General features: G+C 45.2%; 1 protein-coding gene across 3 annotated transcripts in view; it reads right to left on the bottom strand.

The window, feature by feature from the left end:
• Positions 1–12,229, bottom strand: part of HDAC2 (histone deacetylase 2) — a 60,602-nt gene extending 48,373 nt beyond the window's left edge. Inside the window, exon 1 of one of the 3 annotated variants that reach the window (XM_077812967.1) lies at positions 11,907–12,229. In XM_077812967.1, coding sequence (XP_077669093.1) covers positions 11,907–12,068 — 162 coding nt within the window. In that variant the 5' untranslated portion in view covers positions 12,069–12,229. Of the gene's footprint in view, positions 1–3,398; positions 3,637–11,906 lie in introns of those variants that run through there. The other 2 variants (XM_077812968.1, XM_077812969.1) reach the window with 2 other exon arrangements.
• Between the last annotated feature and the right edge of the window lie 1,836 nt (positions 12,230–14,065).

Below are 14,065 nucleotides of genomic sequence, written 5' to 3' on the forward strand. Positions count from 1 at the left end.
AATAAAGCCTTTGAATAGTATATTTTCTCCAGGTGTTAAAAGAAATGCATTTTGGAATGTTATTTATGCTTAATAAAAAGAGTTTACATTTCCTACCAATCTTCTAACTTAACATCATAATTTCGGAAATTAGTAGGGTATTGTTTAAAACAGAGACTGAATTACTGATTTTTCTCCTCAAAAGGTTAATGGATAGAGAGACAAACAGAATTAAAAGCATTCCATGTCACTGAGTAAAATTAAGTATTTTTACTCAGTCCACCTAATTTTTTTTAAAAGCCTCTGTAACAAACAACTTTTAAATATATTTTCAGTGTTCAAGTCCTTCTGAGAAGGATGTGTTTAAGAAAGCTGAGATATTTCAGAAATGCACAACACCACGGCAAGCAGAAATACCTTTTTGAGCATGAAACTTAGGGCTTGGCTACACTTGCGAGTTAAAGCGCATTAAAGTGGTCCCAGGCGCCCTAACTCATAACGCATCCACACTGGCAAGGCACAGAGAGAGCCCGGACTCCGCAGCTGGAGCGCTCCTGGTAATCCACCTTGATGAGAAGCATAACGCTTGATGTGCCCTGGCTGGAGCGCCATGGCGCCAGTGTGGATGCCCTGCTCTGTTAATGATCTCTGATCAGCCTCCAGAAGTGTCCCACAATGCCTGTTCTAGCAACTCTGGTCATCACTTTGAAGTCTACTGCCCTGCCGTCAGGTGATCAACTGTCAGACCCGCCCTTTAAACTCTCTGGAAATTTTGAAAATCCACTTCCTGTTTTCTCAGCCAGGCATGGAGTGCTCTCAGCGAATCTTTCCAGGTGACCATGCCTCCCCGCGCCAGGCAATCCTCAGTATGGAGCAATGGCGAGATGCTGGACCTCAGCGTTAGTGGGGAGGAAGTTGTCCAGCCCCAGCTGTGCTCCAGCCGTAGGAATTACGATACCTTTGGGCAGATATCAAGGGACATGACGGAAAGGAGCCATGACCGGGACGCACAGCAGTGCGGGGTTAAAGTGAAGGAGCTGCGGAATGCCTACCATAAAACCCACACGGCAAACTGCCTCTCCAGTGCTGCCCCCGCGACCTGCCATTTCTACAAAGAGCTGGACGCAATACTTGGGGGCGACCCCACCTCCACTCTGAGTACCACCATGTACACTTCAGAGCCCAGTTCAACAAGGCAGGAGAAGGAGGAAAGCAGGAGCGAGGGTGTTGAGGAGGAGGGCGACAGCCTGACATATCTAGATGCATGTAGCCAGGAGCTGTACTCAATCTAGGAGGAAGGTAGCTAGTTGCAGCAGCCGGTGCTTCGGGGAGAATAAACACCGGAGGAGGTGCCCGGTAAGTGACTTTTATTTTGGGAAGGAAGTTGTTCAGTGTGGGCTCTTGAGGTGAAGAGGGTTAGGGCTGCATGCATCCCTAGATATGGAATAGGGCATTGATGTGCTCTCTCACATGACGGTAATCGGCCTCAGTGATCTCTTCAAATGTCTCATGCAGAAGCTGTGCAATCTGCTTGCGCGGGTTTCTTGGCAGAGCTATTGTGCTCCTTGTCCTTGTAAGGCTAACATGTCTGCGTCAGAGTGCCATGAGGCAGTGGGACCACTGCTGCACACAGGCAAGCTACATATGAACCAGGGCGGAAGCCGCATTGTAGTAGAAGACCCTCCCTTCCTTCCCAGGACACCCTCAGCAGCGAGATATCTTCCAGGACAAACTCCTGTGGAAAATGTGGGGACAGTGTTCAGTATAGGGGCCCCCTGCAGAAGTTGGTTCTCCCCAAGGCACAGAACCCTAGAGGACAGTACGGCCGTAAAACAATCAGTCCCCCTTGCTCCTGTGCTTACTCACCATTTTGGGGCTCCTGTGGATGGGCCATTTCTGCTATTGTGTAGATTGTGCTTGTCTACTTTAAGTACGGCGGAATCATTGCTCCTTCTAGTGTGAATAATGCTGCCTCTGTTAAGTGTTGCATTTTGTCTTTACAGATGCAAACTTGAGATCTCAGCCATCCTTGTTATCACCGGTCGAAAGACTCCAAAGAATTAGGAAGCAGCCACATAGAAGCAAAGAGGACATGCTGCATGAAGTAATGCAGCAGTCCCTTAATGAAAATCAAAAAGCGCAGGAGTGGCAGGAGAGCGAAAGGAGGGTCCGCCAGCAGAATGCAGATTGCCAGCACCAAAGCACAGAGAGGCTGCTAAGCATTATGGAGCGCCAAGTGGACTCGATACAGGCGCTCGTAGCAATGCAGGTGGAGCACTACCGCGCCCCCCCGCAGCCCTTGTCCCAAAACTCTTTCCCTTGTGCCTCCATGTCATCTCCAACCCACTTTCCTCAACATCCGGGTTCTTATCACCACCAGCTGCCAACACCTGTGGCTTCACCACCCAGCCCTGCAAACTACGATCCTTACCCACTGCACTCAATCCCCATCACCATGCATTTTAGCTAGCCAGAAGTGCAGCACTTATTGCACAGAACTCCAAACAGGAAGGCGGAGTATGATAACAGGACATATGCAAATCTGTAATTGTACTGTTCCCCTCCCCACCCCCTTGCCCTTCTGTTTCCAAAGCAGTTGTGTTTCTTTTCAATAAATGGATTTTTTGGCTTTGAAAACATTCTTTATTATTGCATTAAGTAAAAAATACCTTAGCCCAGGAAAGAAACAGACACTGCACGTCAGTGTAGCAAACACAGATTCCTACTAACATTGGAACCACTGCACTTCACTCCTGTGCAAGGCACCAGGCATTATTGGTGGCTTTTAGCCTCAAATTGCTCCTACAAGACATCCCTAATCCTTGCAGCACCGCACTGGACCCACCTAAGAGCCTTGCTCTCTGGCTGTTCAAATTCATCCTCCAGGTATTCAACCTCAGAGGTCCACGCCTGAGTGAATCTTTCACCCTTCCCTTCACAAATGTTACGGAGGGTACAGCACGCAGATATAACCGTGGGGATGTTGTCACTGGCTAGGTCCAGCTTCCCCTACAGGTAGCGCAAGCAGCCGTTTCAATGGTCAAGGCTCCCTGTGTAGGGTTTCATGACCCATGGCATGAAAGGGTAAGCAGGGTCTCCAAGGATCACAATGGGCATTTCGACTTTCCCCATGGTGATCTTCTGGTCTGGGAAGAAAGACCCAATTTACAGCTTCCTGAACAGGTCTGTGTTCCAAAAAATGTGTGCGTCATGCATCTTTCTGGACCAGCCTGCGTCAGTGAAACGCCCACGGTGATCCACAAGCGCCTGGAGAACCATAGAGAAATAGCCCTTCCGATTAACGTTCTCGGAGGCCTGGTGGGCTGGTGCCAGAATTGGAATATGCGTCCCACCTATCACCCCTCCACAGTTAGAGAAACTCATTTCTGCAAAGCCAGCCACAATGTCATGCACCTTACCCAGAGTCACAGTTCTTCTGAGAAGGATGCGATTAATGACCCTGCAAACTTGCATCAACACGATTCCAACGGTAAACTTTCCCACTCCAAACTGGTTAGTGACCAATCGGTAGCTGTCTGGAGTTGCCAGCTTCCAGATTGCAATAGCCACCTGCTTCTCCACCGGCAGGGCAGCTCTCAATCTTGTGTCCTTGCGCCGCAGAGTGGGGGCGAGCTCATCACAGTCCCATGAAAGTGGCTTTTCTCATCCGAAAGTTCTGCTGCCACTGCTAGTCATCCCAGACTTGCATGATGATGTGATCCCACCACTCAGTGCTTGTTTCCCAAGCCCAAAAGTGGCATTCCACGGTGGTGAGCATGTCCGTGAATGCCACAAGCAAACTCGTGTCATATGTGTTATGCGAGTTGACATCATCGTTGGACTCCTCTCTGTCTGTTTGTAACTTAAGGAGCAACTCGACTGCCATTTGTGACATGCTGGTGAGACCCATCAGCATATTCCTCAGAAGTTCGGGATCCATTCCCGCAGACTGAAAGGGAAGACAGAGAGCGCAGTACAAAAAATGCTGAAAAATGGTGCCAAATCCAGACGGAAGTACAGGGATTGCTGGATGCAAAGCAATGCAACACAGAGCGTTGGGACAGGACCCAGACTGCCCTGCACCCCCTGTCCCCTTCCCACAAGCCACAGAGCCAGAATGAGAAGAGGTGCTCTGTGGGATAGCTGTCCATAATGCACCGTTCCCAGTGCCGCTGCAAGTACCGAAAATGTGGCCACGCCAGTGCACTTGCAGTTGACAGTGTGAACACACTGTAGTGCTTTCCCAGGGTTGGTTTAACTCACAGTGCTCTACATCTGCAAGTGCTGCCAAACCCTTTGTCCAGATAAGTATATAAGTTTTCATTTTAAAAGATCGTCCTGGTATCCTCCGTAGATGTATTCATCAGATCTATCAACCTTTACTTTAATTTGTAAGGAAGTCTTCCTTTCCAGGGAACTATTTATAATAAATTTTATAAAGTCAGTTTAAGCGCCTATATGTGAAATGGAAGCAGTTTGCATGTTTGGCTAATAGGAATAGAATGGCATTTTCCTTTTAGAGGTAAAAGAACAGCATTAAAAACTATAAGAGGACAAATACCTGAGGCCTTACCATGGCATCTAGAACACAGGCATTACATGTATAGCTCCATGCCTGCAGTAAAAGCCAGCTGCATGTACACATTTCAGTGACAAGCGTGGCTACATGTGGCAGCAATGTGGAAAGGCTCCAGAGCAGCGAGGAACTGCTCTGGCAGGGGCAGGCAGCAGGACGCTATGCTGCTGAAAATAGCAGCGTAGAAATGGGAGCCACTGCTTAGGTGCGTAGAGAGAGCGTAAGGTATTTACCTTAGCCTTTAGACATGCAGGCACTTTACTCACCTAAGGCAGGCCACACAATCTTCATTGCTATTTATATCCATGATAGCTGGGCGTGAAGTGTCTGTACGCTACATGCTGCTGTAAATGTACACATACCTTGATGACTACCCTAAGACTGCATATTCTATCACAGCTACTCTGGTGAATTATGAACATTTGATTTTTGCCAGTGCAGGTGAGTCTCCGGTAATATGGAGAAAACTACAGAGGCGAAGGAAAGAGAGTAAGAAAATCAAGAGGAGAAAAAAAGATAAGTGAAAAAAAATTACGGAGACAGTAAAATGAGAGAATAGACAAAAAATAAGATAGCAATTTCTGGGACAAGGCATAAGGGGCTCAAAGGGAAAATCTACCAGTTTGTCACAAGAGGGTTTCAGCAAAGAAAGACTGGAAGCAATTGCTCTGTAGTCTGTCCAATATCAATTATGTGGTTGTCAGGCACTAATAACTGCACCAACGCTGAGATGCTGTTGTGCACAAGAGTTCTTCTAAGCATAAACTGTGACAAACCAAATAGAAATTCAAAATTAAGGTTTGTTTTCTGCCCCTGCATTGTGCTCATGTTATGCTATAAAAATGGAATACAAATGGAGATCAGATGTCCTAGCAATGTTTGGGGGTTTTTTGGCTTCTCCCACTTTATCTCCCGGCATTAACTGAAATTAAAATATTTCAAACTTACAAAGTTACTATATGTATATTGCCACATTCTGATCTCTGAAGTATTTACTTTAAACTGCATATTACACTCGTCTTCTACAACATTCTCTTTGCAGTAGAGATGGTCCTGAATTTAAAAGAACAGTTAGCAAGAACTAACAGGCATGCACAGGTTTTGGAGGCTTTTTTAGATTAGCACTTACAGCGAAAGAAAGGGTTAAATACCCACAGCTCCCCATTAAATTCAATGGGATCTACTATTGTTAACTATAAAAAAAATTAAGCTTTAAAAAATTTAGCTTGCGTATTCAGTAGCTACAAGCAAGCTCACAAAGCAGCCAAATGCCTGTAGAAGCACTTCAATAGGCTGCATCTTTAGTAAGCATTTTTACAAAAGTAGCATAAAGTTTCTCAAGTCAGTTCAGTAACAAGTACATTTAAGAAGTCAGTCTTACACTAGTAGGATCAGAGCCAAAGAGCATACCACATTTTGTAAATTAAGCTATATATAAAAAAAAGTTATTATGCATGCACATGACAGCTTGGCCACCATATTACTATAACATACTTCAAAAGCTTTACACTTGAAGTAACTGTGTATCTATTTCTAGTCTGTTTTTTCCAAGTGATAATTTACTCCCACACATTCAATTCTATGTGAAAATTCTATGCTTTCTAGTAAAGTCATTACAAATGTATCTGCAAAGCAGTGGACAAATTCATGATGCACAATGTTTGGAAAGGTAGTCAGCCAATCGTAGGATCACAGAATCATAGAATATCAGAGTTGGAAGGGACCTCAGGAGGTCATCTCATCCAACCCCCTGCTCAAAGCAGGGCCAATCCCCAATTTTTGCCCCAGATCCCTAAATGGCCCCCTCAAGGATTAAACTCACAATCCTGGGTTTAGCAGGCCAATGCTCAAACCACTGAGCTACCGCTGCCCCCCTGCACATTCACTTCAGTTTTTTCTATTAGTTGTGTCTCCAAAGATTTTTCTTAGCTTGTCTTAAGCTTGCCAGCATAGTCACAACTACATTTGAAGACCAGCCTAACACCATTACAGGAACACAGCATGGAGGCTGATGTATGGGGTTTCCAGACTATTAGGCACAGGGCTTGGAAACACATATGAAATAGTTTTCAGTTTTAGAATACTTTACATACACACATAACATGCTGAACTGTGGCTGATTTATATTACAAATGTTACCGTATTTAAACGGCATTTGAGCACAGTAGTGCCCTGCCCATAATTCAAACGGGTTTAGTCTTGCCGACATGGAACATGTTCCTGCCTAGATCTCTACAATATCAGTGCAGAAGGGACCTTTTAAACATCCATATTAAATTGTGCAAGATACATATAAGAAATCTAAAAATACTTGCAATATGTTTGCCTACAATATATCAATGACCTGTAAGAAAACAAAATCATCTCTGATAAAGTTTGAAGCTGACACAAGAATTGAGGGGGGTGGTAAACAGTAAAGAGGACAGGTCACTGACAGAGACATCGGATTGGGAGGCAAGCCAACAATGTATGTTTTAATATGGATAAATGTAAATCTAAGTATGGCATATATTCCTTGTTCCTGAGCGTATACAAGATGGGCGACTATTTTGGGAAGCAATGACTCTGAACATTCTGTGGGAATACTCAGCTGAATGTGCACTCCTAGTGCAACTCTATGGCCAAAAGGGCTAACACAAGTAGGATTAGAGAGGTTATTTTACTCTTATATTTGGCACTGGTGTGACAGCTGGAGTACTGCATCCAGTTCTGATGTCTACTTTTCAGGAAGGATGTTAATAAATTGGAGAGGGTTCAGAGCAGAGCCATCATTATAGGATTAGAAAACATACCATACCTACAGTAAGAGACTCAATTAGCTCAATTTATCTAGGTTAACAAAGAGAAGGTTAAAGGTTGACTTCATTATAGTCTATAGGTACCTACATGGGGAACAAATATGCTAAATGGCTCTTCAATCTAGCAAAGATATAAGAAGATCCAATGGCTGGAAGTTGAAGCTAGATAAATTAAAAAAAAAAAAAAAGTAAGATGTGAATTTTTAACAGTAAGGGTAATTAACCATTCAAGAAATATATGTCTGCTGCTGATGTTTTAAAGCAAGTCACACCAGTGAACTGCTGGAAGTCACTTAAGCACTTGGATTCAGAGACTGTTGAAGTGATAATCTCACTTTTAACAGCAGTAGCTTCTTCTGCCAGGGTAGAAACAATATTTTCTTCCTTTGGACTAATTCATGCCAAATTGAGAAATCGTTTGGGACCTGAAAAAACAGGAAAGCTGGTTTTTCTTTTCCAGATTATGAACAAACAGGAAAATGAAAGTGAAGACGACTGAGTTAGCTGCAGAGGCCAATATTTTAAGTTTCTCATGTTGACCTGACTGACATAGTGGATTTAATTTTTGTTTTGCTTTCTAAATATTTCATTTAACTAGTTAAAAACAAAATAAAAATCAGGTTTGATTTTAAAAACGTTGAATCTTTAACTAAATTCAAAAATTCATATGCTTTGTTATAATATTATATGTTTACTGTTGAAGAAAGAAATCCAGAATACATAATGTTTAGTTAAATAAAACAATTTAAATGTCTGTCTGGTGATGATCTCCTCCTAATACAGCATGGCAAGAAAATCCTCCAAATATTAATGATTAACCTGTTGAATTTGAGATAGTTCACCTCCCAATGACTTCATAAATATCTTCTTCAATTACCTTTGAAATAAATAAGTAAATAAAATTACCAATCATTCATTTTCTGATAGAGCTGTAAAAGTAATCTGAAAAGTTTTCAAAATAAATCACTTCAAAAATGTATAGTGTGTACCTTCTAAAAATGAAACCTATATCTGAGTTATGAAGAATATAATGTATTAAGGTTATAAAAACCAACAAGAATACATTTCTAGGTAGAAATCCATGATTAAATTAAGTCTTCCTGACTAGTGATTTAAATCAAATTGATTTAAATCAAATTCACGCTGATCAAGACTGGATGTTTTTCTAAACTATTCTCTAGGAATTATTTTGGGGAAGTTCTAGGACCTGGATTATTCAGGTCAGACAGCATGATCACCATGGTCCCTTCTTACCTTGTAGTCTATGAATCTACTCATCAGCTGCAACTGGGCTAGTTACAGTATTGTTCGAAAACTGTACAGTATGGTTCTACAAAACTGTGCTTAACCACTTTAATAGCTCATTGTATCTAAGCACTATTCTAGTCAACGTGAACAAGGAAGGACCTAAGAGACATTTGTAAAACAAAATACTACTTTAATATACTATATGTCTACATCACACACTAAGCCCAGGCTCTGACTCAGGTTTGAGCCCTACACCTCCCTTCCCTCCACACACAAATCAGTATGACTCAGGTCAGCAAGCACTCAGGACCATGCTGGAGTGAGTCAGAGCCCAAGTGTCAGAGTATTTTCAGTGTGAATGTAGCTGAAGCCTCAGAACCAAGTCTGAAGGTCTGCATAGGGCAGTATGGACACGTTACCATGGCCGTGAGATCCAGGTCCAGCAACTGTCAGTCCAGGTTTACAATATAATGGATATACCTAAACACAGGCTTGGGAACATTGAACAAAAATAAGTCCCACAGACCTGAGTTTACAATGCAGTGTGAATATACCCTTAAAGCCGACACATTCCAATTCTGAAGGCTGGCAATAGAATGCATTTAATCTAAAAATAACCTCATGGGTTCATGTGTTTATCTCAGCATTTCTATATCATACTTGCTCAGTTCAAGTAAAATAATGCTCCCTTCACTGCAGTTAGCCTATGATTTGAAAGTGAAGCTAGGGTTCTTTCTAGCTCAACACATCACCACCAGCAATAAAAATTCTGCAACATGGACTTCATTAACAACTCTGTTACAAGCATAAGCATGAGTAAAATCAAGCTAGTTCTCCCATTCCTGAGTTTTGCAGTACTAACAAGACTTAAAGGTACCAAAACAGTCAATAAGACAAGCAGATGTTAATCTCAATACATGCAGTAAGCAGATTTGCAAAGTGAAATGCTGATTTGATAGAGTAACTTCTCTCTGCCAATAACCATACTAAAATTACTACAAAGCAGGGAAAGTACTAAATTACATCTTAAAATACACTACATTGAATTAGTGTGCCTCTTTTACACTTTTACAATTTTTAGTGTACACTTCTTGACTTCTACATATTTCCAAAGAAACAAAGTGAAAATTGGAATCAAAACTTGAATGAAGGAGTCATGTTTCTATACAAAAGTCTTTGACACAACAAACAGCAAAGAAATCTTTAATAAACTCCAGCTTGATGTCATCAGCTAGGTGTAAGTTTGCATCCACCCACAGATGTACTTCCATATCTGTTGTAGTATTTTCATATTACAACTTTCATATCATTTAAGGTCGTGAGCCCTTTTCCCTTTACATACAGTAGGAGGAACATTTACAAACCTCTGTGGGTACAACACAGCATGGAAATTAGAAGAAATGCTGAATGAACTGTAAGTGGGTTAGGAACTTTTCCCAGCTATATCAGAAATTAGTTTTGAAATTTTCTCTGATAAGCTTTGCTAATTTCTAAGTACGCAGTTTTGATCTATTACATTTGGAAAGAATGTAAAATAACCATTGACTTTGGCACTTCATTCAATGCTGGTTTCAGGTTTAAAAAAAAAAGTCTTCTGAAACATTCTAACCCAGATGAATACTAGGAATATTGATGAGCACAGCAGACAATGGGAAAGATGCTCTCACACAGCAGGAGAAATGTTAAATAATTAGGAGTCTGAACAGTCATGGAGGAAAATACTGAGTCTCCAACTGACCATAAGAACAACCATTTTCAAGGAAATCTGAGGTGGTTGAGACCAATTTGATCACTAGTTCATCACCCTGCCAACACAGAACTGTTCCTTAACCCAGTGCTTTTTTCATTCTCCTCCCCCATGTAGTTTTTCAGCTGTGTAGGAATCCAAGCAATGGAGCTTACAATTCTTAGGCTACTATTAAAATGCCACAGTATTGCACTCTAGTGAAATGGTATACTAACCAAGCAGATTTTGCTTTTTCTGATACACTGCAAAACCGTATACCTACATTTTTAGTTTCAAGACAGGCAAATATAAACAGAAATATCAGTGCAATCTTTCCTTCAGTAAGACTAACAGTGCCTACTCTTCTTCCAGAGAAAAGTCAGATCCCAGTTTCAGCAAAATTCTCCTTAACAGGGGCCTCTTTTCCCCCTTATGCTGAACAAAGAAGCAGAGTGAAGGACAAAGAGAAGGGGGCGGTAACCACACAACTCTGCCTGTCTTGGCAGCATGTTAGAAACCCTGACTAGGCCCCAACAAATCTGCCATTTTTCTGAATAGACAAGGTAGGTGAGGCAATGTCTTTTACTGGACCAACTTCTACTAGTGAGAGAGAGCTTTTGAGCCACACAGAGCTCTTCTTCAGGTCTGGGATTTCTGATCAGCCCATCTACCACAGCAGCAGCACCTCTGGCATCATCCTAGGCTGGAGACTCTACTCTCCATATCTCAAATTATGACAATACATGTAATAGGAACGCAAAGCAGTCTCATCACCTTTCTTCACTACCTCTAATAGCAAAATCCCCCATCCATGCCACCCATTCTCAACTGTCAAGAGTAAGACTTATCCCATGCATCTTTATTTATGCAGAAACTTAGCCTCAAACAAGTAATCTGACCAATAACTTTAGCCTCACGCTGTGAGCAGAAAGTCAGCGAGCAAAGGGAACTTTCCTGCTTTGCGTAGAGTGTTTTTCGGGGGGCGGGATGGGAGACAGGGAAGTTTCCACCTTACGGTGTGCTGCAAATACATGAAACGCAATGCAAAGCAACCCAAATTTCAAACATGGCTTAGCTATGTGGTATTGGTCAGATAAGTCACAAGACGTGGTTTGCGGATTTGAGGAGCATCCCCGAGCCAAGATGCGCAGACACGGCCAGCAAACTGTCGTGCACGCCAGTGTGCGTTGCCCCGGTCGGGAGGCTGCCAAAACACAAGGGGCAGCCGCGGCGGTTCATCGCCCTCGGCCACCCGCTTCTCCGCCAGAGACACGGAGGCTCCCCAGCTGCTACGCCAGGCGCTAAGAGCGTCGCCTTGATAACGGAGGCTGCGATCGGCCCCAGCAGCCCGCCGCCGCCGCCCCTAGGCGGGGCCGCCACCAGCCGTCCAGCCCCAGCCTTGCCCGGAACCAGACACCCCGCTGCCGGGGACGGTGGGGGGCCGGGGCGGCGGCGCCGGAGAGCTCCCAGGGGCTGCGATCGAGACGCAGAAGCCCGGGCGCGGGGAACCGGGGAACTCGAGTTCCGCGTCCCTCAGCTCGTGGCCCCGCCGCTGCCCGTCCCCGCCCCCGCCGCTCACCGTCATAGTAATAACAGACTTTCTTCTTGCCGCCGCCCTGACTGTACGCCATGGGGCCGCCGGGAGGCCGAGGCTGAAGCCGGGGCGGGCGGGCGGGAGCTGAGCGAGCGTGAACTCGCGACGCCGGGGGCAGCGGCGGCAGCCACGCAACGACCCGACCATCAACAGCGGGGAAGGGGGACGCGCCCACTCTGCGGCCGAGCCGGGGGGAGGGGGCGACGTACGCGTCTCTCAGCCCCGCGTCCCTCGCTCCGTTCGCCCGCCGCCCTCCAGCGCTGGACGCGGAGCCGCGCGGAGAGACACCCTCCTACCCCCCACTCTGGCCCGAGCGGGAAGCGGTGGAAGGCGCCCCCGTGACAAAGGAAATGGGTGTGGGGCCCAACCCTCAACGTTACACAGTGGTACCGCCCGCCCGCCTGCGCGAGGTAGGGGGTGGTGCGCGCTCTCCCCCTCCCCACAATGAGGACAGCCTCTGCTCCGGCGCATGCGCGGAGCATCTCCCCCTCCCGCCCGGCGGCCTGTATCGCGTCGCGTGCTCCAGGAGGAGGCGGGGGACAGGGGCTGCGCATCCGCCGCCGGCTCCCCGTCCCCGCGGGAAGACGCCAGCCAGCTGCCGCCGCGCTCAGAGCTCTGCAGCCAGCGGCCCTTGGGGGCTGGGCCCCAGCCACCCCCCGGGGTGCAGGTGGCCCCGCGAGACAGAGCTGCTGGAACAATGTGCTACACGGGCTGGGGTCCAGCTCCCTGCCTACCCCGCGCTGGCCACCCCTTGAGATCTGGGCTGGCAGCAAAACACGTCCCGGGACGGGTGTGTCAAGGCCAAACGCCAAAGATTTCAGCCCTGGGCAGGGGGCCTGTAGCCTGAGCTCCACCTCCCAGAGCTGAAGTCTTCGGGCATCGGCTTTGGATCTGGGCTGTGGGGCTTGGGCTTCAGGCCTAGGCCCCAGCAAGTCTAATGCCAACCTGGTGACCCCATTCAAATGGGGTCATGATCCACTGTGGGGTCGTAAGCCACGGTTTGAGAACTGCTGCACTAGGGATACCCAACGCTTGCTATCTCCAAAACAGCTGTACATGCACCACTGCATTTACTTCAGAGTGATATGTTGTACAGATTGGTCATTAAGTCTGGCAAAAGGTTTACAGCTGTGCCACAGGCACCGACTTTCCAATGTGTTTGGGGGTGCTCGACCCCCACCTTTTCCACCCCCAGCTCCACCCCACCTCTTCTCCCCAGCCCCCCCTTCTTTCTACCCCCCAAGCACACCACATCCTCGCTCCTCCCCCTTTTCCCCCCAGAGCCTCCAGCATGCCACAGAACAGCTGATTGCGGCCTGTGAGACTGGGAAGCACTGATCAGTGGGAAGAGGCGAGTTGATAACGGGTTCCCCGTGGGTGCTACAGGGCTGGAGCATGCACAGAGTTGGCACCTATGATCTATGCTCAACTTTACTCACATTGCCTTAGTGTGTAACATCAGCCATCAATAGACATATATATATATATATATATATATATATATACACAAGTGGCAAATAAATAAAATCTCAGTATAGGTTTTATTTCAGTGACTGTCGCAAGCAGTGTCCTTTTCCAAAAGGCATGAGTGGTTCTTTTCATGAATTCAGAATAACAGTATAGTTCAAAGAAAAGGAGTACTTGTGGCACCTTAGAGACTAACCAATTTATCTGAGCATAAGCTTTCGTGAGCTACAGCTCACGAAAGCTTATTCTCAAATAAATTGGTTAGTCTCTAAGGTGCCACAAGTACTCCTCTTCTTTTTGCGAATACAGACTAACACGGCTGCTACTCTGAAACCTGTCAGTATAGTTCAAAACAGTTCAATTTCAACATGTGAATATTTTTCATTTTCATGCATGTCACTATTTTACATGTTTTCCAGCAAGAATAATTACTCATGAGGGTGCCGTACTTATACCATGCCACATGAAATTACATGTGATGATTTTACATAAGAAAGCATTAAGGCATTCTTTCATTCAGAGTAGTGTATTAGCTAACATTTTTCCAGGTATGCTAACTGCACATAGGCAGAGGGGTTTTTTATGCTTTTCCATTCATAGTGCATTTAACACTATCACAAAGGCTGTATGATATGATAATTATAATTTTTGACACTGCTGTTATTCCTATGTAAGAG

The sequence above is a fragment of the Eretmochelys imbricata genome, chromosome 3, assembly GCF_965152235.1.
Source record: "Eretmochelys imbricata isolate rEreImb1 chromosome 3, rEreImb1.hap1, whole genome shotgun sequence".
Taxonomy (NCBI): domain Eukaryota; kingdom Metazoa; phylum Chordata; order Testudines; family Cheloniidae; genus Eretmochelys; species Eretmochelys imbricata.